The 26,235-nt window shown below is 41.7% G+C and overlaps 1 protein-coding gene and 1 pseudogene across 1 annotated transcript in view; both read left to right on the forward strand.

The window, feature by feature from the left end:
* PATL1 (PAT1 homolog 1, processing body mRNA decay factor) overlaps positions 1-21,087 on the forward strand; it is a 28,736-nt gene extending 7,649 nt beyond the window's left edge. Inside the window, exons 3-19 of the mRNA XM_090260907.1 lie at positions 844-1,061; positions 1,359-1,439; positions 2,263-2,457; positions 3,397-3,498; positions 3,951-4,040; positions 4,488-4,705; positions 5,958-6,047; positions 7,685-7,865; positions 8,373-8,496; positions 9,204-9,301; positions 9,858-9,917; positions 10,903-11,051; positions 14,390-14,549; positions 18,009-18,164; positions 20,063-20,154; positions 20,267-20,416; positions 20,749-21,087. Coding sequence (XP_090117033.1) covers positions 844-1,061; positions 1,359-1,439; positions 2,263-2,457; positions 3,397-3,498; positions 3,951-4,040; positions 4,488-4,705; positions 5,958-6,047; positions 7,685-7,865; positions 8,373-8,496; positions 9,204-9,301; positions 9,858-9,917; positions 10,903-11,051; positions 14,390-14,549; positions 18,009-18,164; positions 20,063-20,154; positions 20,267-20,416; positions 20,749-20,770 — 2,186 coding nt within the window. The 3' untranslated portion in view covers positions 20,771-21,087. The remainder of the gene's footprint in view (positions 1-843; positions 1,062-1,358; positions 1,440-2,262; positions 2,458-3,396; positions 3,499-3,950; positions 4,041-4,487; positions 4,706-5,957; positions 6,048-7,684; positions 7,866-8,372; positions 8,497-9,203; positions 9,302-9,857; positions 9,918-10,902; positions 11,052-14,389; positions 14,550-18,008; positions 18,165-20,062; positions 20,155-20,266; positions 20,417-20,748) is intronic.
* Positions 21,088-22,875: 1,788 nt separating this feature from the next.
* LOC150017718 (large ribosomal subunit protein eL39-like) lies at positions 22,876-23,007 on the forward strand (annotated as a pseudogene).
* The last annotated feature ends 3,228 nt before the right edge of the window (positions 23,008-26,235 follow it).

Below are 26,235 nucleotides of genomic sequence, written 5' to 3' on the forward strand. Positions count from 1 at the left end.
CCTTTGACCTCATTTTCTTTTATCTGCCCCCTTGATCATTCCAGTCCAGACAGGGTTCTTTCTGTTTCTCACAGTTGTCCGTCTCTTCCCGGGCGGTCTTTACGCGGACTCCCTCACCCTGGAACGCTTCTCCCAGATAGCGCCATGGCTGACAGCCTTACTCTTGAACCATGTACTCAGAGGTTACACCCTCAGGGAAACGTACCTCTGATGGTCCTATCTGAAGTTTTCAGTCTGCCTCTCTTTCTCCATATTCCTGTAGCATTTCATCTTCTAATCTGATATCTAATTTACTTATTTATTTGGTTTATTGTCTATTATCTATCCCTTCCCTGCTTGAAAGAAAGCTGTAGAAGTGCAGGGATCCTTGTCCTTTTTGTACAGTCATGTATCCCATGCACCTAAAATGGGGCTTATCACATAATAGATGCTCAACAAATATTGAATGAAATGAAGTTTCAAGAGCTTGTAAAGATGGCAGTTATAGTCTAAGAGAAAGTTGTATGCTAGTGCAATGAGTTTTAACTGTCCTTTAATATTTTTGCCATAGAAACTCAAGATTAACAGTTTCAAAGTGGGTTGTAGAATATAGTTTAGACACCACTGATAATGTATTAAGCTATTACTCTAGATGCTTTTATTCCTGGTATGTTATTTGTTCTTAAAAATGAAAAGCTCACTTTATTATGCTCCTTAGTTTAAACTTTATTTCATGCCTAAGTGGAAACCTAACTCGCCACATAGCTTCTGGAGTTGCAATTATTCACTTAGTCAACAAAAGAATTTTACAAAACTCTTTAGTTCCAGCATGAACTAGATTTCTTTTTTGTGATTTCCTTATAGATGATGATTGGCAGGAAGCACATGAGCGACTGGCGGAATTGGAAGAGAAGCTACCAGCAGCAGTCAGTGAACAAACAGGCAATGGAGAAAGGGACGAGATGGACCTGTTGGGGGACCATGAGGAGAACCTGGCAGAAAGGCTCAGTAAGATGGTGATTGAAAATGAACTAGAAGATCCCGCCATCATGCGGGCAGTGCAGACCAGACCAGTGTTGCAAGTAAGTTACTCTGGTTTCAGCACCACAGCAGATTAATAATTGAAGTGAAATATTGAGCTTTGTCATTTTATTTCATCTATTATAACGAGAAAATTACATATGCTGTAGAAAATTGTTAATATCAATTCCTGATAGCAGTTCTGGACATGAAGGTGGGGAATAATGTATGCTGTGGATCACTATAATTTCTTATTCTCACGTAGTTTAGGCTCTTTTCGAGCCTTGTTCACCGAAGGTAGGCATGTCACACAGAGACTCACACTATTGCAGACTTAGTGTGTTTTCCTTTTTTGTTAGCCCCAACCAGGGAGTCTCAATTCCAGCATCTGGGATGGATCTGAAGTTCTGAGGCGAATCCGAGGACCACTGCTCACTCAGGTATTAAACGTTTTCTCCGCTTAGGTGCTAAACAGTTCCTCTTTATATAAAATTCCCAATTCGTGTGAATTTCCAGTTGGGCTCCTGTTGTCATCCTTTCCTTGCAGGAACACATAGTTGGACAGCATGTGCCCGTTTTATGTTAGTGACTTCAGCCGGCACTCAGTCGCACCACTTGATGGTACCCTGCCTCAGCCTCTGTGGCAGCGCTCACGTGACTGTGCTTTATTTTGAAATGGTTGGGAGGAAGCTATTGTTACTGAAATTCATCAGCTTACAATTTAAGTTACTTAAAAAGTTATTTCTAGTGCTGGCTGGTGTGGCTCAGTGGATTGAGTGCTGGCCTGCAAAACAAAGGGTCACTGGTTCGATTCCCAGTCAGGGCACAGGCCTGGGGTGTGTGGGCCAGATCCCCAGTTGGGGGCGCATGAGAGGCAAAGCACACATTGATGTTTCTCTCCCTCCCTTCCCCGCTCTAAAAATAAATTTAAAAAATTTTTTTAAGTTATTTCTAGGCAAAACTGTAAGTCTGGAGAACAGATCAATGTTTGCAAATAGTTGGAGGTGGTAGGAGGGGTGGACTGCAAGGCCACGGTCAGAGGAAGTTTGAGGAGTGATAAAAACTGTTCTGTATCTTGCTTGTGCTGGTATATTTGTGATGCTGTATTTATTAGAGCTCAGAGAACTGTACACCAAAGAGGATAAATTTTACTGGATATGAAATAACAATTTAAAAAACAATTTCTCGAGCTATTTTTGGCATGTCTGGAGATTATTAAGTCATGTCAAGTTAGCTAATTTTTTTTACTACTTCCGTAATTAGGAAATGCCTGCAGTGTCTGTATTAGAGTATGCCTTGCCCCAGAGGCCCCCACAGGGCCCGGAAGACGATCGGGACCTTTCCGAGCGGGCACTGCCAAGGCGGTCGACCTCACCTATCATTGGGAGTCCTCCTGTTAGAGCCGTCCCCATAGGCACCCCACCTAAGCAGATGGCTGTAACCACCTTCAACCAACAGGTACCTCTCATTAACAGGCACTCAGCCCAGGACATTGGGAATCTGGGCAAAATTCTTTGGCAAATTGGTTCTGCTGGGAGGAGGGTGGAAGTTCGGGGTAGGCTTTAGAATAGAAAGAAAACTAGCCAGTTGGAGGAGAAGTCAGTACCGATAAGAGACCCGTTCCCTAGTGCCCGTTGCTGGTGCTGCTCCCGTTGCTGCTGCTTTTGACGTGGGGGAGACAAAGGGCAGTTAACCACGTTGAGTCTCTGTCCTTCTTAAAGGGCTTGGCTGGCTGCCCCAAACGTTAGCGGAGAGGTGACTGAAAGCTGGGGGGAGTGGGAACACACAGCGTTGTGCACACCCCTTTTTACCTTTAAGATATCCCTGCTTTCCCTAGAGCCTGTGCAGTCCTGTTCCATAGACTTCCCTCCACCTGAAACCAGCAGCTGGAAAGGAAGGCCAATTTGGAAGGTATGGGGGGAGGGTGGTGTTGGTATGGCCCAGCTAGGCTCAGTACCCTATGCCGTGGTGGCGTCGCACTGCATCACACACGAAAGAGCTGAGCACGGCGGCCATATCACAGGGGCTTCAGAACAGGACTTAGTTAATCCTCCAGCTTTCTTATCATTCCTTCTCCCTCACTGCTACCAAAATATATCCTCTTGGAGAAAATTTGCAAGTTCAAATATCTGCTGGTACCTCCCTCAGACAGCGCGGAAGGGTGGGGATAACTGGAGAATTAGCTAAGTCTTCCTCAGTTAAAAGTGGCACTGTTGTTCGACACTTGGGAGAGGAAGTGACCAGAGGGCCATATGTGAGCCCATAGCCATCGCAGTTTGCTTAGCAGTAGGGCTTTGCGCTGAGTTCCGTGTGCCTACCGGTGCGAGAGGGGAGGGGCTGCAGTGGCGGAAAAACCGGCTTCATTGAGTGTAGTTGTTTATATGTTTGTCCCCATAGATTCTGTGTCCGAAGCCTGTCCATGTTCGACCCCCGATGCCACCACGTTATCCTGCTCCCTATGGTGAGAGGATGTCTCCAAACCAGCTCTGCAGTGTCCCGGTACGTCACTCTACAACCCTATGAGAACGTGGTCTGTGTTTCCCGATCACTACCCGTATAATCGTTATGCAAATATATAGACTTCTCCTAAGTTACACTTTTTTTTTTTGTATCTCTGTACTTGCATTTCTAGACCTTCCCGTCCCCAGGTCCGAAGACATGGTTCACTGTGTTCAGTTGTTTCTTACCTCGGTTCTTTTCTTGTCACTCAGCATGATCATCTGGTTTCCTGCTATCTCTGTCCCTCGTTCTACAGCTTTTTGATGTTACATTATCATCGTAATTTCTTCATAATTTCATGATTAGTTCTCTTACATTTCTCCAGTGGACAACTTGACTGTACCATTTAAGAGTTTTTATATCCAAGTTTGTTCTGCATTTCTATTGCGTTCCCTTATTATATTGATTTACCTGGTTCATAGTATAATTTTTTCCTTTTTCTCTTTTTCTAGAACTCTTCCCTACTGGGTCACCCTTTCCCTCCTAGCGTCCCTCCTGTTCTCAGCCCCCTCCAGAGAGCGCAGCTGCTTGGAGGAGCACAGGTAAGCCCGACCCATAAAGAGCTCTCTTACTTTCCTAAGGTTTGCTAGGTGACACCCTCTTTTTGCTCTGTTATCCGTCATACTTCCCCGCTCCCTTTTTTTACATTACCTTTCAAAGTAAGTTACCAATGGAAACAGTACAGTATTCCCTCACTTATCGCGGGTATTATATTCCAGACCCCACCCCACCCCCACAAAGTAGGAACCTTACATTTATTCTACACTCTTAAACCTACGTAACTTTAACAACATACGTATACGGTACCGCAAAAATCCCACGATATAGCGAAAAACCCGCGATAAATAATTAAATATAATTTTAAAAATCCCGCGGTACGGTGAGGCCGCGATAAGTGAACCGCGTTATAGCGAGGGACTGCTGTATTAACTTTTCTTTGGATAAAACAAGGGGAGTTGCTGATTAACTAAGATTCTGTCCCTCTGTAGCTACAGCCTGGACGGATGTCTCCCAGCCAGTTTGCACGGGTCCCTGGATTTGTTGGTAGTCCGCTTGCTGCCATGAATCCCAAGCTGCTGCAAGGGCGAGTTGGGCAGATGCTTCCCCCGGCACCGGGCTTCCGTGCCTTCTTTAGTGCTCCGCCCCCCGCGACACCTCCGCCTCCACCGCACCCCCCTGGCCCAGGGCCTCACCTGCAGAACTTACGGTAAACATAACAAAAGCTACTGTTGGTTCATTCATTGTTGGCTAAGTCTCCGGTTGACATTTAATGTTATGATATGGAAGTCTCTTGGTTTTTGCAGGTGATAAATTTTGAGATGTTACTGGATCCTCAAGTTGCCAAACAAATGTCTGATAGTCTGCAGTCTTGCTTATGAATCGCATTTCCCTCGAGTCACATGCTTTACTTTATATTCATTTTACAAACACATACATACATACACACACACTGCTTATCACGTAACGGGACCTACCATACGCTAAGGGTTCCCCAGAGAAACAGAACCAGTAGGTGCCATATATACATACACAGGGTGGGGCAAAAGTCGGTTTACAGTTGTTCGTATGGAAAATAATACAGTAATTAATCATACAAGGATAAACTCCGTTTCATGTATTCACAACTGTAAGCCTACTCTTGCCATACTCGGTACATACTTGCCTTCTGTTGTATGTGTCTTGTGTATGTATATGTAATAATTTAAGTTATATCTTAAATCATATATTGCATATACATATGGAACATAGATACAATAGAAAGTAAGTACTTATCTTCCTTTGTGGTTTAATTTTTCATTTTGACAGTGTACTAAGGTGCTCCTAATTTATATACTGAAATTTAATTTGAGTCCTGAGTCAGAAGTTTGTGTGGTGGGCTGGCAGGTGGGAAACTCAGACAGGACTTCCAAGTTTGAGTCTTGAGCAAAATTCTTTTTTCTCTGGGAAACCTCAGTTTTTGCTCTTAAATTGAGTGAGGCCCACCCACATTATATCACTTTTTTCTGAAGGTCAGCCAATGGTGAAGATTGATCACCTCCACAAAATACCTTCCCAGCAACGTCTAGACTAGTGTTTGACTAAACAACTGAGCCCCGTAACCTATCCAAGTTGACATTGAAATTAACCATCACACATAGTTTCTGTGTCATTCCCAAATGGTTGTAACTAAGTACATTAAATCTCTTTAGAGACTTCTGTCTAACAGTAGCAAAAGAAGAATGTACTGCTTTACTGTCGATTCACTCGGATTTATGATCATTTGCTCAGGAGTTGAGAATTGGCCTTTGTGGAAGACATAAGAACATATGGCTGTCTTTTCCTTCTTAAAGGTCTCCTTAGAATCGACATTAGCATTCCCTTGAATGAACTTGTATGAAGTTATCTTGTGCTGACAACATTCTTAAGAATTTCAGGTCATCAGGACAGCAGAATTGAAAACCTTGTCCCTCTGCTCTTAGACCTCAGGCTCCAATGTTTAGACCCGACACCACTCACCTTCACCCACAGCACCGTCGACTTCTGCATCAGAGGCAGCAGCAGAACAGGAAGTAAGTGCTCACCCTCCTCCTCTGCAGTTTCTTAGTTTAGCTTTTCATTTAGACAGTGTAACAAGTGCTACTAATTTCATTTACTTTTTTAGTAAATTAATACTGAGCTTATTTTACTGGTAAAGTCAGAACATATAAGCTGTTATTTTATGTTTTTGATAAACTAGTTTTAAATGACAAGATTTTGTCAGCTAATTTCCAAGTTACTGTAGTTCTGTTGATCAGAAATCAGAAATACAGGTTAGATCTGTTTTTTTGTTTGTTTGTTTGTTTTGTTTTGTTTTGCCAGCATTTTATATTCACTCCTCACCAGGCTCTTACCATACTTCTTAACCACCTTTTGTCTACCAGCTCAGCTTTTAGGTAATCCTGAATTATAGCGGCTGGCCTTACATTTGGGTCTTCTGTAAAGCTAACAATCACTCTTTAATCTTAGTATAGTTATTTAATCCTCATACAACAAATACAAATATATATTGATATATGTGACCCCCAGCTGTGTGCCAAGCACTGAGGTAGGTTTTGGGGATTGAAAGAACAGGACATAAAACCCTGCCTTAGTGGAGTTTATGTTATACTCATTCATATTTTGTTAAGAAGGTAAATATGCAATTCCCAGCAGAACCTGCATGGCTCATAAAAATGGAGAGTTTCACACTCATTTGTAATCACAAAACTGCAGATAAACATTAGATAACCATTTGACATCACCAGACAGGCAAATTTAAAGTGTCTCATCACTGTCACCATTGGCAAGAATGGAGTGTACAGCCCCTTAAGAGAGAATCTGGCAGTAAATAATAAGGTTGAAAATGTGTATACACCACATCCTAGCAGTTTTACCTTTCAGTACATACCTAGCTATGTACTAAATACGAAAAGCATACTGTTGAGCAAGAAACAAGGAGACCATTTATGTAAAACTGAAAGGCACACAGAATAATACTGTACCAGATTTAAAGATGGACCTATAGGTAATCAAAGTATAAAAACATTTCATGGAAGAGTCATACTAAAGTCATTCCTCTAGGAAGAAAGGGAAACTGGAAACTGGGATCCATCCAGAGAAGTACAAGAGGGCCTTCAGCCTTAAATGTATCACGTATTATTACTTTTTTAAAATCTGAGTCTAATGTGGCAAAATAGCTTTGTTTTTTTCCATTACGTCTAGGTGGAAGGTAAATGGACATTAATTCTAGTGTTTACTGGGCTTTTCTCTACATTTGAAGTACTTCATGATTTTTAAGTTTTTAAAAAGTATATAGACTCAGAATCATAGTGGCCTTTGTTCACATTGAACAAATTACTTGATCTCTATTGGCCTTGGTTTGTTGTGTTAAGTGGAGAAAACAACCCTAGGACCTCCCAGGGTTATTGTAGGGCTTACACAACAAACCCACCCATAGGTGAAAATGCTGAGCATGTGGCAAGTAAGGAAGTCATAGCTTAGTTTTATTTCCTTAATTGTGCATTGCCTAACTCTTTCCTCTCACATTCTGTAAAGATTAAGCTCTTTTACTTTTCTTAACAAACGCAAAGAGGGGTCTTTTTTTTACATTGACCTTTTATCCCTGTGTAATTATAAGGCAGAATTAACGTGCCCACCTGCAGTGAGTGTGACCATGTTTGTGTTTCAGTCAGCATCGGAATCTCAACGGTGCAGGAGACAGAGGGAGTCACCGGAGCTGTCACCAAGATCCTCTCCGGAAGGATCCCTATGCCAATCTCATGTTGCAGCGAGAAAAGGATTGGGTCTCTAAAATACAGATGATGCAGCTGCAAAGCACTGATCCCTACCTGGATGATTTTTATTACCAGGTAAATACCCTGTGCTAGCTTTGAGGATAACAGTTTGGTCCCTTCCTCTGGTGAAGGCACTCATTTAAACATTGGTAGAATTCAGTATCGATGGAATTTTCTTTTGACGTAGTCTTTAAGTGGATCAGAATGACTAAGCAGGTTCTGTCCTCTTTTCAAACTGGAAAGACGTCACACTATTCACTAAAATGTTTGCATGAATACCTTTTATTTTTCACACAGAGGCTTTCAGACCAATGTTCTCAAATCCCTTTGACCTCAGTAATATGGTTCTCTCAATTAAGAATATTGGCAGTCTAACGTCAAACATATTTCCATTGATGATTAGCTTTTTTGAAGGCTGAGATTTGTTTGGTAAAGGAAATTTATAATAGTCTTAACAAAAATGAGAGCGCAGTACTTTTACAGAGAGCAGATTATTACAGCCCCCAGTATAATTATTGATTGGTAAAGAGCTGCTACATTCCGTGCTTGTGTTGCAACTGAAACTATGTTCTCATGCGGCAGAATTACTTTGAAAAACTGGAGAAATTGTCAGCTGCTGAAGAAGTGCAAGGTGATGGCCCTAAAAAGGAACGCACCAAGCTCATTACCCCTCAGGTGGCCAAACTGGAGCATGCCTATAAGCCAGGTAAGGCCCTTATCCCTAGGCCCACAATAAGAGAAATTTGACAGGCTGCTGTGAAATGGTAAAGTGTAAATAATTATGTAGGTGATTGGATAAAGATGTTTAAAACTGATTTATAAAGTACTGTTGTCCTAAATAAATACAGAGATCAGCCTATATTCAAGTGTGGAATAAATGGCTAGGTTCTTTTCTACTTGAGAGTTCATAACTTTTTAATATTTGTTTTAATTTCTAATATCTCTAAAAAACGGGAGAAACACTTCAGATTTTTATTTGATTATTACTGCAACAACAACAACAAAAAAAGAATGGGAAAGGGCCCTGGCTGGTGTGGCTCAGTGGATTGAGTACAGGTCTGCGAACTGAAAGGTCGCTGGTTTGATTCCCAGTCAGGGCATATGCCTGGGTTGCCAACCAGGTCCCCCTCTGGGGACGTGTGAGAGGCAACTGATTCATGTGTCTCACACGTCCGTGTTTCTCTCCCTCTCTTTGTTCCTCCTTTTCCTCTCTCTCTTAAAGTAAATAAATAAAATATTCTTTTAAAAAAATGGTAAAGGATAGATTTTGATAAGGGATTGCTTTAGATAATACATGGATTTTTGTAGTAAATTGTTGCATTATGAGTAAAGAATAGAGAATATAACGATCTTGGAAAGCTGCCTGCCTGCATTGCTGAGTTTTTATTTGTTGGAAATGTTTTGTCCTTGCAGTGCAGTTTGAGGGCTCTTTGGGAAAGCTCACCGTCTCTAGTGTGAATAATCCCCGGAAAATGATTGATGCTGTTGTGACTTCTCGGAGTGAGGATGATGTAAGTGTCAGCAGAATTGTGTGTTTAAGAAAGTCTGGGTCATCACGTCTTCCTTTGGGGTCATTGTGGATTGGAGTCAGGCATAATGAGGTTGTTTATATTCTAAACTAAACTGGAGCGTCTGACTCAGGCCGGTCATGGCATTCTGGTTTTCTTCAGATGCGCTGAGATTCTAACGCTTCTGTCTCTGAGGCAGCCAGGCAGGACCCAAGGTAGCAGGAATCTTTCCACTGGGTAGCTGGCTGCAACCATCAGCCATTTTCTCCAGTTTTTAAGTTACCGTCTTCTATGTGTTTTCAGATTTTTCTAGGATATCTTCATCTTCTGCATTCTACAATTACCTTTTGCCTATCTATGAATTCAGTTTAATGGTTTGTGTGTGGATTGATTCAATCAACTTGTGGCCTTAGTGCACTTCAGTATTGTTTCTAGATTATTAACTTTCAAAGAATAAAGATTATCATCTCAGTATTGTCACAAATGACACGTATGCACACTTAGAAACTTGTTTTTAACAAATAAAGAGTCCTCATTGAATAGTCTTGTCTTTTTGTAGGAAACAAAAGAAAAACAGGTTCGGGACAAGAGACGAAAAACCCTTGTCATAATTGAGAAAGTAAGTTTTAGAATTTGTCGCTATGGTTGGTTTCAATTAAAGAACTGTCAAATGTATGTGTACACAAGAAGTGGGAAAGTAAGCAATCAGTGTTCTGTGATTTTAATTAGTGGATATGTTCTTGTTAAGCACCTATTGTGTACCGAGCACACCAGAAAGAAATACAGTGACCTCACTTGTGGCCTCGTGGGAAGAGCACTGCCCTTATGGTCAGAAGTACTGGGTTTTCATCCAGACTTGTTCAGGTCGCAGCTGAGTGCCAGGGGCAGGCCACCCTTCCAAGAAAATGGGAATAAAGATGACATTGTTTAATCAATTGAGTCAGTTCCCATATATTTGTTGGATACTCCCTGGGTGCTCGGCCCAGTGCTGGACGCTAAGGCAAACGAGGCAGTGCACTGGCAGCTAACTGTCACGTGTCGTCACTGCCATGTTGCAAGGCAGCAGGGCGTAGTGGTTAAGAGCGCAGACCCAGACCCAGGCTGCAAGTCGTGCCGTTTTCACTTCTTCCCGAGTCTGTGACTCAGGGCAAGTTATTTCACCTTTCTGTGGCCTCGTCAGTTTCCGTATTTTTCAGAATGGGGATGATGTGAGTATTCTCACTGGGCTGTGGTGAGTATTCAGTGAATGGGTACATACATGCACGGTTCTCAGAGCAGTGCCTGGCGGTCAGTAGTACAATCATCACCATTTTTATTAACGTGAGGCATAACTTGGAGCAGTGCCACAGGCTGCTGATAGTACAGTGCTGTTGTTGCTGCTGGGAATTTCGGAAAGTGTAACCATTACATCCTGGAATAGAGCTCAAGGAGGGATGAAGAACGGTTTTTGAGGAATTTTTTTAAAGTTATCCCACTGTGTTTTTCTGGATTGAAGAAAGTACCTTTGTTCTCTCAGTTTTATTACAGTGAGTTTTTATTCTAGGTCTTTATCAGGTAGTCCTAAATCGTGAGGTGGTTTATCTAACACTCTGACCCTGACTTAGACCTACAGTTTACTCCTTGACGTGGAGGATTATGAGCGGCGTTACCTTCTAAGTCTGGAAGAAGATCGACCTGCCCTGAGAGAAGAAAGAAAGCACAAGATTTGTAGCATGTATGACAATTTAAGGGGAAAATTACCTGGACAGGAGAGGTAGGAATTGTGCTCTTGGAGGAAATGTGAGACCAGCTGGACTCCTTACTCTGCCAAACTGAACTTTATACATTCCTGCCTTTCAGATACCCTTCCCTGCCTTCTCAGTGAGCCCCAAGTCTACCCTTTTGGCCTAACTCAAATGCCACTTTAAATAAAACATTTCGTAATCCTTCCCAGCCAGGAAAATACTCTCTTCAGAATCTACTAGGGACTGCTGCGTGCTGGAGAGACAGTGGGGAATATTACTTAGTTTCTGATTTTGAGCTTACAATTTATACCTGGTTTATGCTTACTAGTATGTTCAACCCTGTAATCTTTTTAAAAATTGTTTATTATAGTTGTCCCAATTTTTTCCCTTTTGCCACCCTCCCCTGCCCCGCCCCTCTAGCCCACAGTTAGTCTCCTTTGTGTCGCCCATGAGTCATGCTTACATGTTCTTCCACTAGTCCCCCCGCACAGCTGTCAGTCTGTTCCATGTTTCTGTGTCTCTGACTCTATTTTTCTCGTTAGTTTATTTTGTTTACATTAGATTGCAATTATAAGTAAGGTCATATGGTGTTTGTCTTTCGCTGACTGGCTTATTTCACTAAGCATAATACTTCCCAGTTCCAGCCATGTTGTCACAAAAGGTAGGAGTTCCTTCTTTCTCTCTGCTGCGTAGTACTCCATTGTGTAGATGTACCACAGGTTTTTATCCACTCATTTGCTGATGGGCACTTAGGCTGTTTCCAGCACTTGGCTATTGTAAATAGCATTACTATGAACATAGGGGTGAAAAAGGTCTTTTGAATTGGGGTTTCAGGATTCTCAGGATATATTCCCAGCAGTGGAATTGCTGTGTCAAAAGGCAGTTCTATTTTTAATTTTTTTGAGGCAATTCCATACTGTTTCCCACAGTGGCTGCACCAGTCTGTGTTCCCACCAGCAGTGTGCTAGGGCTCCCTTTTCTCCACATCCTTGCCAGCACTTTTCATTTGTTGATTTATTAATGATGGCCAGTGATGTTGAGCATCCTTTCATATGTCTATGGGCCCTCTGTATATCCTCCTTGGAGAAGTATCTGTTCAGGTCCTTTGCACATTTTTTAATTGGATTGTTTGTCTTCCTGGTGTTGAGTTGTATAAGTTCTTTATATATTTTAGAGATTAAACCCTTGTCCGATGTGTCATTGGCGAATATGTTCTCCCACGCAGTCAGTTCCCTTTTCATTTTGCTGATGGTTTCTTTAGCCGTGCAGAAGCTTTTTAATTTGATGTGGTCACATTTGTTTATTTTTTCCTTTATTTCCCTTGCCCTAGGAGTTATAGTGGCAAAAATTTTGCTACGTAGGAATATCTGATATTTTACTGCCTATGTTTTACACTAGGACTTCAATGGTGTCATGACTTCAATATTTAAGTTCTTTATCCATTTTGAGTTTATTCTGCTGTATGGTGTAAGTTGATGATCTAGTTTCTTTTTTTTTTTTTAATTTTTATTTTTGCGTGTACCAGTCCAGTTCTCCCAACACCATTTATTGAAGAGACAGTTTTTACTCCATTGTATGCTCATCCTCCCATGTCAAATATTAATTGACCATAGAACCAGGGTTTATTTCTGGGCACTCTGTTCTGTTCCATTGATCTGTGTGTCTGTTCTTATGCCAGTACCAGACTATTTTGATTACAGTGGCCTTGTAGTATAGTTTGGTATCAGGTTTGTGATCCCTCCAACTTTGTTCTTCCTTTTCAGGATTGCTGAGGCTATTCAGGGTTTTTTTTGGTTCCATACACATTTTTGGAATATTTGTTCTAGATCCGTGAAGTATGCCGTTGGTATTTTAATAGGAATTACATTGAATCTATAGATTGCTTTGGGTAATATGGACATTTAATGATGTTAATTCTTCTAATCCATAAACACGGTAAATGCTTTCATTTATTTGTATCTTCCTTAATTTCTTTCTCCAGTCTTCTGTAGTTCTCCAAGTACAAGTTTTTTAACTCCTTGGTTAAATTATTCCTAGGGGATTTATTTTTCTTGTTGCTATCATAAATGGCATATTTTTTCTTAGTTTCTCTTTCTGATAATTCATTGTTGGTGTACAAGAATGCCATCAATTTCTGAATATTGGCTTTGTACCCTGCTATTTTGCCGAATTCATTATTAGGTCAAGAAGTTTTTTGGTGGAGACTCTAGGGTTTTCTATGTACAGTATCATGTCATCTGCAAATAATGACAGTTTTAATTTCTCCTATCCAATCAACCCTGTAATCGTTTATGTATTTTCTTTTCCACTAAGCTGAAAAGTAGAAACATTTGAACTTCCTCGGGTTTTCCTTAGGGTACTCACACTGTGGAAATCAGTCTCTCAGTAGGGATTAAGCTCCTTGATGTTTTATTATTTCTGTATCTGTCATCTCTTTTCCACCCAGAACCTGGAACAGAATCTTGCTAATGGTAACTGTTCTATAAATCCAAAATATTTATTTGATGAATACAAGAGGACTGTCTAAGCCAGGCCATAAACAAAAGAGAACATAAGAATAAGCACCGTCAGCCCTGGTTGGTGTGGCTCAGTGGATTGAGTGCCGGCCTGTGAACCAAGGGATCGCCAGTTCAATTCCCAGTCAGGGCACATGCCTGGGTTGCAGGCCAGGTCCCCAGTTGGGGAGCGTGAGAGGCAACCACACATTGACATTTCTCTCCCTCTTTTCTTCCTCCCTTTCCCTCTCTTTGAAAATAAATAAAATTAAAATAAAAAAAAAGAATGAGCACCTTCTTCTCTGGAGGTGGGCTGGCAGGGAACTGATTTAATAAATGTGGGTTTATCCATAGATTGGAATGTTATGTAGCCATTGAAATGTATGTAGTTGAAGTATAATTTATTAATGTGGAAAAATATCTGCAAGAAGTTGTTGGGAAAATTGAAGAAACAAAGCCATATGAATTCTGTGGACCCATATTTTTATAAAAGATTAAATATATATAATGCACAGAAAAAGTTTCTTCAAAATGTTAACACTAACTCATTATGAATATTTTTACATTCTTTTTGCTTATGTATTTTTCAGATTTTGCTGTATTAACTGTGATGTTTGCATAGTTAGTTAAAAGTTAATAGTTTGACCAGTATATCTAATATAATTTTTAAAATGACGCTCTACATTTAGGAAACTTGAAAAATTACGTCTTATTATTTGGTTGAGGTTTGGAGAAGTAATACTATTTTCTAGTACAGATAATTGTAGAGTGAAAATGAATGCAGTATTTTTATTTAGTAACAGTTAGGAGTGGAAAAGGGATTTTCTATATTGTTCTTGCCTGACCTACATTAGCCTTTTTTTCCCTTGCAGGCCAAGCGATGACCACTTTGTACAGATCATGTGTATCCGGAAAGGGAAGAGAATGGTTGCCCGCATTCTTCCTTTCCTCCCCACAGAGCAAGCAGCTGACATTCTCATGACGACAGCCAGGAACCTCCCTTTCCTTATCAAGAAGGATGCACAAGATGAGGTGATCACGTGTGGGAGGGAGGAGCAGCTTCTCTTTCAGTCTTCATAGTTAATTAGGTTTCTAGATCCCAAATTTCTTTTCCTCACGATTCTTTTTTTTTTTTTTAATTTATTTTTAGAGGAGGGAGAGAAACATTGACATGTGATAATAGTACATCGATACCCGTGATTCTTTTTCTGTTCTTTCAGACCTTTGGCAGTATGGCTTGATTATTTAAAGCAAGACTTTACTCTCGGCCTGTATTTTTAATCTCGTGTGAAGAAAGCAGTAATTCCATCGTATTTAACGTAGTTGTAAAACTGTTGTCTGTATCTGAATTATTTGGAAAGCAAATAATTTAGCCCTACCCCAAATACGCTGAATCAGAAGTTACAGAGGAAAGATGAGGGTTTCTGTGTCCATAACAGGGTCCCCTGCTGAATATGATGCTCACTAAAGTTTACTACCTGAGGGGCTTGGTTACTTTGCTGAATACAGAGTATCACTCGTGGGGCTGTTGCTGCCAGCTTCACATTCACCTGTAGACGGAGCTGAATGGCGTCCTGCCCACAGGAATCACACCCATGTTTTTAAGTAATTTTTATCATGATCTAAACTAGACTGGAAATCGAAACTTGATTATCAGGTCTACAAGTTAACTCTTGGTAAAAATTGTTCACTGCTTACTCCTGTCCTAACACTGAAAGATCAGCAAAATTTTAGAACAGTCTTAGAAGTTCAAAGCAAGAAATTGATAAGATTTGCACAAAGGACTAGTATTATTAACTGTGAAATTCAGAAAAATGGAATTTATGAGCGTGAACCTGTTAGAGTAGACTATAAGTTGAGCAATATCCATCTGGTAATAGTCCCTGGGAAACACAAACTCAAGATACTTTATTAGTGGTATAACATGAAAGAGTTGAAAATTATTTCTTCAGAAATGAGTTGGAAAAATACCTTGAAATTTTAGCATCTGCACAAGAAATGAATGCAAAGTTTAGGTCTCATCATTGGAAAAAGTGAAGTGAGGTGAGACACATACATTTTTTAAAGATTTCAGAAATGAAAAATGGATCAGAGGAAATGGGTTGAAGGTTAAGGATTTGAGGTTTATCCTAGAAAAATAGAAGACAGAACTAAAAGTAACAGCTACCTTCCAGCATACAAATTGTAGGCAAGGAGGCAGGCACTCACTCATGGAAATCTCAGAGTAACTCATCAATGGAAACAGGTTTGGGAGAGCTTTATTCCTCCAGCAAATATTTGCTGAACACTGCGAAGCACCAGGCACTGGTTTTTGGTTCTTGAAATATAACATCTAGTACTAGGTGCTGGGAGCTAGGAGTCCAGAGATGCCTGCCTCAGTGGGGCGTACATGCTAGTGAGGAAACCTTGGTTAAGTAGGGAGGTTTCAGTTATTACCTGTATTCATTAATGCATAGTAAACTATATCTCTGCATACCATTTCCTTGAAGTAATAGCTAATTATAAGGCTGAGACTTATAAAATGTACAAGATAATCCTGGAATGTCTTATGCCAGAAAGCAAGGAAGCTAAAAGATTGCTAGGGTCCTGTGTACAAGATGCATAAACCAAGTTGAAGGGGCTCCTATTGGTTAAAGGTGGAATTATTTGCATCTTAAAGAAAAATTATAGCAGCGGATTGAAATAAATACATTTCATGAGTTTATAATGATTCCAAAAAAATGTTAATTATCCTCAGAGATTACTAACCTATCACCTTATCTGGAAACTGATAAGAAAAGGAACCAAGCATTCATTCTGCCTTTCCCTTAGAACCAGATGCCATGGTGGCCAGAGAGCTGATAATAGAAAGTGCTTTATAGAAGAATTTCAGCTGCTGAATGCAAACATAAGATAAGATTAGGAAATCATTTTACAGCCCCCAATGGAAAAGGCAGTCAATCTAGACTGCAACCATTGTTGCTAAAAGCATTAAGTGAAAGGTGGATGGATGGGGAACTTGACAGGGGTTTGGACCTGAACCTGCCGACCACTGTTAGCACCGCTAAGGGGGACAACCAGATGCCATGTGCATCTTGATGTGATGCAGGAGAAAGCACATCGCCTTCACCAGCCCTCCGCCAGCCTCCACTGAACTTGAATCTAATCAGACCTCTGATTCTAAATATCAGTTCTTGGGGGGGGGGGGGATCTGTTAAATGACACCACAGAGGTGCAGTTAGATCCAAACTGGGACAGATGACCCAGTTTCTTCAACAAATAAATGATATGGGAAAAGGAGATGATCAGTGACAAGAGGACCTGTTAACAGATTTTTTAAAAGTCTTACCAAGCAAGTGCAGTCAGCGTGTGGATCTTATTTAAACCGTGATTGGAATAAACCAGCTGCTAAAAGACATTTTTTAGACAATTGGAGAAATTTGAATTTGGAGAAGATAATAGATGATATTGAAGAATTAAATTTTGTTAGGGGAGAGATTTTGTTAGAGATACAAACTCAAGTATTTTTAGATGAAATGATAGGATACAGGTAGAACAGATTTTATGAGATTGGCGAAATCCGGAAGCTGGATGTCGAGTACATGGACTTCGTTATACTGTTGTTTACACTTTGTGTATATTCAAACTTTAATTTTTAAAGCTTTGATTATTTAGAGTAGTAGATCATACAAAATAGTCTCTCCATCCTTGGCTGCTATTTAAAGGAAAACCAACCATCATCATTTATACCGTGGGCATTGAATGCTGGAAGCACTTTTGATTTCCTTTCACGTGTTGTAACCTAGTTATGTTGGTAGTTCCGTACTCTCACTTTTTCGGTCTGGGCCTTACGGCCAAAAGGAGTGAATGGCTAACAGACCTTGGGGTCTGTTTCTCTACTAGCTTTGTAACACTGAACTTCTGATCCCTTAGCTTCTCTAATCTATACACTTAATGAATAATTTCTCCATTTCCTCATTGAACATTTATAAACATAAACCAAGACAGAGTTAAGTCTGAAAAAATACTTCTCACTAATTCTCTAGCACTCAGAATTTACCCATCTTAGAGTATTTCTCAAAATATATTGAAATTGCTTATTTGTCCATCTTCCCCTCTGTATTTTAGATCCCCGAGAGTCTGTCTGTCCTTTTAACTTTTGTTTTTAGCATAACTGCCTGGTACATTGAAGGCATATGAATATTTGGGGGATAAATTAAAATAATGATGTTTTATCATGAATCTTGTGTATTTTAGAAGTGACCTTATACCCTTGGTTCACACAAGTCATGATGTTTCCTATCCAAATTGAGTTGAAAAAGTTCTCAGTAGATAACCTTAGAATCCGTTGTTGAGACTAGTAGCATCTGTTAGATTTGTGGGCCCTTTTTTGTTAACTGTCACCTGGGGCGGCTGGGTGTACAGCTGAGCACCCTTCCATCCGCGCCTTCTGGTGGAGGGTGACCGAAGCAACAGTGGCCGGTGGCCGATACTTCTACTTCTTTCCTGCAGGTGCTGCCGTGCTTGCTGAGTCCCTTCTCTCTGCTCCTCTATCACCTTCCGTCAGTGACTGTCACCAGCCTTCTGCAACAGCTGATGAACCTACCTCAGAGCGCGGCTGCACCAGCGCCCTCCAACCCTCACCTCACAGCTGTGCTCCGGAACAAGGTGGCCTTGCCGTCTCTGGTCTCCGACTTCACGAGGCTTCTAACTTAGGGGTGTAAATAGCCATAACGGCCGCTGTGGCAACTTGGTGGGCAGTTTCCCTTCAGTCAGGGGTTACATTAAGCGCCTGGTAACAGAGGTTAGAAATAACAGTGGTTCCAACAGAACAGAATTTTGTGTGTCCCGTGTCAGTAGATCTGGTGGGACGGCTCCGCAGCGGCGTCGGGTGCGGCCCCTGCGGTTTGCCGTCTCTGCCGTCCTCGGTGGTGGCCGACATGCCCGTGCCCCTCAGGGCCTGTGGAGTTTGTAGACTTCAGGGCTCACTTTGTATCAGGAAGAGAGGTGCAGGTGGGGGGCTGAAACCTGCGGGCTGGTCGTCTTCCTTGTTTGAACCTTTTCCAGGAGTTCTGACCAACCAGTACTTAACCTCCATGGCCAGGCGTAGTCTCATGCCACACTGAAGTGCAGGGAAGCCTGGAAACATGTGTTGGTCACACCATTGTCGTTACAAATAAAATCAGAGCTCGAATAGGATGAGGAGAGCATATTAGGTTGGTGAGTAGCAGGATCTGTCATGAGACTGTAAAGAGAAGAACATCCCATTTCATTATTTCATTTACGTCAAGTTAAAGATCCAGGGACGCACAGGGGAAGCATAGTACAGACGAAAGAGCATGAGCTTTTAGACAGAGCAAGTGTTCATTCCTTGCCTGCCACTTTCACGAACAGATTCTTGCACTTTGCTGAGCCACGGTTTCCTGGTCTGTGAAGTGGAGGTGATGTCTGCCTCACCGTTTTCCTGTTACTTAGATGAGAGAGCAGCTGCGAAGAGCCGCTGTACTGCCAGCACATAGAGGGCACTCGTTAGGGGCCATCTGTCACAGCAGAGTGAGGAAGTAGGCTCTTCCTTGCACCTGAAAACCTGTCAAAGCACGACTCTAAAGGGCGAGAGGTGCCGGTGCCCCAGGGACTTTAGGTCGGGCTTCTGGAGTGATCAGTTAGGTGCCCTGCATGTAATTCGCTTTCCTGGCACTAATTTTGATAAGGGCAGTAGAAAATTGTGAAAGCAGATGAGATTATATAGCCCAGTGTTACTTCAGACACGAAGGGAACTTTTGTGGAAGGTCAGGGCCATCCTCTAAGAAGGGAACTCGGAAAGGTGGGGGGGAATCCCAGAATATCCCTGCTTTCTCTTTATGATCCATTATAACTATGACTTAGACATTAGCCCAGGACTTCCCATCCCTGTTTGTATTTTCATTCTATGCCCCTTTAGACTGTATGTTTTGTGCTTTTACCACTCCCTAAATAAAAAAATATATATAGTCCTAGATATGGTGAATATATGTGTTTATCTTTCCCTCTTTTATTTTTTAGACTCTTTTAGCATCATATTTAAGCCTTTGTATTTCCAGATAGGTGTGTCCTTTTTTTTTTTTTAAGGAAATCTTCTCTCTGTATTCTGAACATTCCAGTTACTTTGTACATTTTCCCGTGGGTTTTAGGACCTTTTTTCTTCAGAGTATCTTACTCTAATGTTTTTTATTTTTCCCATGAACTTTAGTTTTCTATATCAAAGTTTGTGTTCATTTAACTTTCCTTTTTAACTCATTTCTGCTCTTGGAAATAGGAGAAGAGCCACATCCCACATTATCCATGGCAAGGAAAAGGTGCCTCTTTATCTCAGGGCCGGGTGGGGGAGCGGAGAGAACCGCGGGGCACCGGGACTTCTGTTCCCGTCGATGATGCCTTGCTGCTGTGCGAGGAGAAAGGCCCAGCGTCTGCCCGTGGTTGTCTGACCTTTGCCCAGTTTCACAGGAAAGCCCAGCAGTGCGGTCACTTGGACGTGGTGGGGGGGACGCGATGCAGTGTCAGACTCGTTTCCCTCCCTCCCCTTGTAGTTCGGCCTGTCGCTGCTGCTCCTCGTCCTGAGCCGCGGGGAGGACCTGCAGAGTTCAGACCCTGCTACAGAATCAACGGAAAGCAACCAATGGTCAGTCTGAGCTGCATTTCTTCTTTGCAGTTCTTTTAGGGAGCCGTTGCATTCTCCTTGGTGATCTTTCCATGCTTTTCCTTACATCGTTGTTACTGATCTTCCCTGTCAGGACGGAGGTGATGTTCAAGGCGACCCGAGAGCTTCTGCGGATTCCCCACGCAGCCCTGGCCAAGCCAGTCTCCATCCCCACAAACCTGGTGTCCCTCTTTTCTCGCTATGTTGACCGACAGAAGCTGAACTTGCTGGAGACAAAACTGCAGTAAGTTGGCAGCAGGAGAGTTCCGCATCTCATGAACGGTGGCACTCAGCAGTTGGGAGGAGGTCGTGCGGTGGGACTGGGGGTGAGTGGCGTAAATCTGAATTTGGTGGAAGAGATTACAGACTTCTGTCAAATACATGAGTATCTACTAGATATAAAACACTGCACTGGGTGCAGGAGCACCCTTAGGGTTGACTGACTGCTAACAATGGAGAGATCTTGGATGTTTCATTGTGAGAATTTATACAAGGGTGTAATATTACTGTAAAACATTGCCTTCTGTTTTAACTCATTTATACAAACAAGTGTCCTTTCTCTCTTTATCCCCGTAGGCTAGTTCAGGGGATACGGTAAAAGATCTGCAAATGTGTCCTGTACGTCCTTTTGGCTGTCACCTGCACTGCTGCCATCACCAACGGAGTGTTTGTAATGAGGGATTGGGGAGGTAGCTTATTCCCCAGAGCATCTTGTGGGACTGAGTCCTGTTCAGAGGAGTTGTCTCTAAATGCCAGGTGTTTCCCCACTGCTCTGTGACATTCGGCTGAGTGATACTTCTGCTGGTTTCTCCTTACCTTCTCTGTTACAATTCTGCATGTCCTACTTTTACTCAATTCTTCTAAATTTTGCATTTTCTTTGCCCTAGAGACACAAATATAATCTCTCCCTTTATCCCACCACCACTACTCCAGTTCAGAGTAGATTGTAGCCTGCCAAAGGATCCCATCCCGCACCCTATTGAAGTCTTTTTCATTGCCCCATATTAATATGAGAGCCAATAAAGTAGAATTCTCTCCCTATATATATGCTTGCACACACACGTTTATGTGGTCTCGAGAGGATCCTTTAAAGAATAAGTTTTAGGTGGAGAAATATTTAGTTGACATCCCTCTAAACACAAACCCGCTAATGTATTTTTATCTGTTTCTAGTCCATCTTGTACTTAATCTGGTGGATTCTCCTTGTTTTAATATAAATACAGGGTATGCAGCATATTTAATAAAATCAAAACACTTGAATTGGCTGGTGCCCACCTCTAGACTAAGAAGTCCTTTTTCTCCTCCCCACTTGAATTTCCTTTGTTTCTTTCCACCTGAATGGAAACAGCACACGGTTAAGCCTTTTTCCTGCTACAGCTACAGTGTCCTTGAACCTGTCCCCTCAGGTGTGTGGAAGATTGCCCAAGGTGATTCTGACATAGAGCCTGTTTTCACTTCTCTCTTGCCCACTTTTATTCGGTGTCATGGATAGAAACTTCCCAACGTAACCATGGAAGCTGAGTTGGCTTGCTCTGCTCTTCATTCTCCTCCGTGTCATGGGCAGAACTGCTGTCTGCTATTTCATCACCCAAGTCCCAGCCCAGGGGAACTGGATGTGAACCCTAGGAGGGACAGCCTGCCATGGCTCCTTTCACTTGTCCCTTTCCCGTTCAGCAGTCAATCAGGAGAAGAGGTTTTGATCCCTAGTGATTATAGCCCTCAAGACAATTCAATCTGAAATCATTTTACGTGACGGTCCTCATATACTTTTTGCTGTTCTCACCTTTTCGAATGTAGTGGGGGAGACAGGTTTTGATGTTTAAGGAGAATAAACATTTTGCACATACATGTATTGTACAACAGTAAAATCCTCCGTTATAACCAGCTGTCCTTGTCTCCATCTCCATTTCTTCCCGTCCTGTAGGCCAGGCTCCATCAGCGGTTCCACAGTGACATTACGTAGCTTCCCTCTGCCATTACCAACTGACTTTTCACTAGGCACCTTTCCTGCCTTTACACTTCACAACGGATCAAGTGAATACTTGATTATTATTTCTTCCTCTCTGTGCTTTACCTTTTTTTGTTTGGTTCTAATTAATAAAAATTAAAGTTTCTAAATTTACATTTTTATAGGGTATTGTAAATAAAAATAAATTGTATACTTGAAAAAAAAATGGGTACCTGCCTTCTTTCTTGATTTTTAATGTATTTCTAGCATATTTAGGTAGACTGGCAGACCTTAGTGTTGGAGATTGGTAAGGATATTACCTAGTGGTTTTACCCTTTTAGTTTTTTTGTAAGGGAGACAGATAAAGATCTTATGTTTACATGGTAATGGTCCTTTAAAAACCTGCAGTGCTTCAATTACTCCCCTCCCTCCATTTTAACTACAAAACGGAATTATGGATTATAATAGGCTGTAGTTAATCTTCATCCCATCTATCTAGGCATATTTTAAGATATTCTTGCAGCCCAGTTTGGCCTTAAGCTGCCCTCAGGATGAGCTCTGAATTTTATCTCACCTTTTATCTCACCGTTCCTCTCCTCAAAGGAGCTAGGGGAAATTTGCTAATTTGTTGCAGTAAATTTATGCTAATTATTTCACAATTGAGTATCATGTGTACTCTAAAACGCTCAAGGTGAAAGTTCGGCTCTCCCCTTTCTCTGCCATCACGGTGTGTGCAATTGAGTCTTCCCCTCACCATGTCTTCTCACAAGACTTTCAGGATCAAGTGATATCTAACCAGGAAACAAAAGCAGAACCACCCCGCCCCCCAGTGGATTTGGATGAAAACTGATGATAAGAGCAGGTACGGCTCCAAGAGGAGACACTAGATTAGAACCGGAGTAGCTCAGGAATCGCACTTGGCCTGGTGCACACCCTCGTGCCGTAGCACAGTCATTAGCCTTCTACCATTTCAAGCTGGAACAACGAATGACTTGTTCTGCTGAAAAAATCATTTTCCGTTTTGTTTCTATATTTCTGCACTAGTTGATTGGTTCAACAATAAAATGTGAGACCCTCTGTTTGGAAAGAAAGATACAGCAAACAAGTAGAGAAAAGTAAAAGATGTTAGAAAGGGAGATAATTTAACATTGGCTTCCTCCTTACATGAGGTTAAACAGTTTGCCCGAGGTGACAGGTGAGCCCCAGAGCAGGGGACTCGTCAAGGATATTCTTGCTGCCGTGAAGGAGTAGAACTATCTCCTGGAAGGTTTATTCTCACCCCCATGTGAAGGACCAGAAAGTCTTGTTAGAGAGGAAGTGGCCAGAGGTGCAGCTTCAGAGTGCAAGAAGTGAGGAAGACCTTAGAGAGGGGTCCGCCAGCCAGGGAGCTGGGGCTCATGGCCGCGGCCTGCCTCAGGTCCCATGGCTGGAACTCAAATGTGTATGCTCTGCCCTCTAGATCACAGTTCACCACCACAGCCTGAGAAATACTGGGCTTTGCCCAGAAAATGTTAGTTAACGTTTCTTGTGAGAAAAAGCCTGAGTTTAAAAAAGATGTGCTTCTTTATGAATATAACAGTAGGTTGGCTGGTTTGGCTCAGTGGATTGAGTGTCGGCCTGCGAGCTAAGTGTCGCTGGTTCGATCTTCCAGTCAGGGCACATCAGAGAAGGAAAACTCTGACTCCAAAAAACCTCCGCTGCCTTGCGGCATACCTCTTCAGGGGAAAGGCTAAGGGAGTAAACCCCGACAGAAAATCCGGAGCCGGAGTCCCTAAGGCGGTTTGACGTTGTAGTCAACACCGGCAACTCCTGCGGCGCACCTGAAGCCAAGCTGTATTGACTCCGTCTTTCCCTTGGACCCTTCAGCTGCGAAGAGAGGGGGGGTCTGCTGCATGGGCAACAGCAGACCCTCCATATCACCCTGCCCAGGCTCTGTAGCTTCAGCTTCACTGGAGAGGACACTCCAGCGTCATCGCAAGATGTCGATTCAACACGGGAGGAGACAGATACCGTGTCACTCCCGAGTCGGACTGCACAGCCATTCTCGGCGGTGCAGATAGACTCTTAAGAAGCTACACCATCGTCTCTCGAGACGGACGGCTGCCGATACGATACGATACGAGTAGTAATATATATATAAACAAATTAACAAAATTTTTAGAAATAGTGCTAGGGAATTTGGAGCTGCCATTCACACGGATGAGGCACACGTCTGCGTTTCTGGGAAGTGCCTTGGCAACGGGAAGAGCTTCACAAGTATTCATAGCCTTTGGAAAGTTAGTTTGGCTTCAGAAATCTAAGCCAAGATTCCAAAGCAATGATACTTTTCATAGCATTATTAATAATAGAAATAACGTAAATGTCCAACATCACAAAAATGGTTAAGTAAATGATAAGCCATGTGTGATGAACAATCAGGCAAAATATTTAATCCTGGAAAGTGTTTATGATATCATATGGGGGAAAACTAAAATATACATGCTTTGAACCAAATTCTTTTTAAGAAAATGCATATATGTTGGTGCGAATATGGGGATCTTCTGCTTTTCATCATTTTTCAAATTTCCTATAGAGAAAATACATTGCTTATATTCGTAAAAGACTTTTTTTTAATTGTTTTTGAAGATTTTAGTTACATGGAAAAATACATATATAGTGTTAAGCATAAAATAGGTTCTCTGTTTTTGGTTTAATCTGTGTGAAAGGGAAAAAATGGGAAAAAGAATGCAATCAAGGGTAACTGAATAGCAGTGGTTGCCTTTAGTGAGAGGGGTCATGGAGGAATTTGTGTATAAGTGATTGTTCCTGCTTTTCCATATTGATTTAGGGCAGAAGTGTGATCTTGCTGGGCATGACTTCAGGGCCAATGCATTTGACTTTTTAACAGAAGAATGTACTAGGGGTCTGAAAAAAATCGTGAAAGCAAGACAATTATCTTGAGAGATGGCATTCCATTATTGGACATAGAAGACAATCTGTTCAGCTAGAGGAGCATGAGACCGTCACCCATTTTCCTCTGTAAGATTATAAAGGGTCTCAAGTCTGAGAGGGGGGATTGTTATAAAAAATTTTATTGTTATAAAAATTAATGATTTATTTTAAAAATAGTAATAATATAGGAAAGGGAGAAACTGGAGAGCTTGTATGCATGACCCATGGGCATTCACTGGGGGTTGGGGGGATTGCTGGGCAGAGGGGAGCAAAGGGTAAAAAATTTGAACTATTGTGACAATATAATCAAAATATACCTAAAAAAAAAAAAAGATAATCTGTTAGTTGAAAGATCAAAGACCCACTTTGGTAAGTCCACACTGTATCTCCCAATAGGCTTCTGTATTTACACTACATGATATTTTTCCAAATTGACTGTTGAGTCAAGAAGGATCCCAGCTCCATCTGCAGAAAGATCTGCTTTGGCCTAAGTGTCAGCCAGCCAGCTTTCACTCAGGTTCCCTGCCAATCATTTGGAAAATGAAGACACACTGAATTTGACACAGAGAACTGGATGCCATCTACCATTTATGGGAGGGCAATGAAATCCATCGGGGGGAGTAATGGGGAGGTTGAAGGTGCCTTATACTTTTCTTCTTTGTTCAGAAATGTTTAAATATATTAATATTGTGATTCTTAAGGAATTATGTGGATTTTTAGGAAACAAGTCTTTAATCCGAGGAATCACCGTCTTAAAAATCACTTAACACCATTGTTTTGTCCTTTCCTCCTTGAAGCAGATTGTGAGTAGATTTAGGTCTCATAACAGCCTCTGGTTTGCTTTTTATTATTGCACATAAGGCTGTTCCAAGAAGCTTTTCATTTACTCTTCAGTGTGACTATCCAAGCTCCTCAACTTAGTCAAGTTCATTCTTCAAGTCCATATTAACCTAAGCCAGACCGGAAAGCTGGGAAACATCTGTAAGGGAGCTAGGTAATCAGTGATTTGTGTATTTTGCCAGTTGTGAATAGATTTCCTTAAGTTGCTTAGGTATTGTACCAATCTACAGAACCAGAGAGAAATATGCAAGTATCTCAAGTCCCACTGTCAGAAAAACCACTGCTAACACTTCAGCACATTGTCCTCCAAGTGATTTCCGTATGCATATGCACACATAGTCAGC

The sequence above is a fragment of the Furipterus horrens genome, unplaced genomic scaffold (genome assembly GCF_987537825.1).
Source record: "Furipterus horrens unplaced genomic scaffold, mFurHor1.1.pri manual_scaffold_2, whole genome shotgun sequence".
NCBI lineage: Eukaryota > Metazoa > Chordata > Mammalia > Chiroptera > Furipteridae > Furipterus > Furipterus horrens.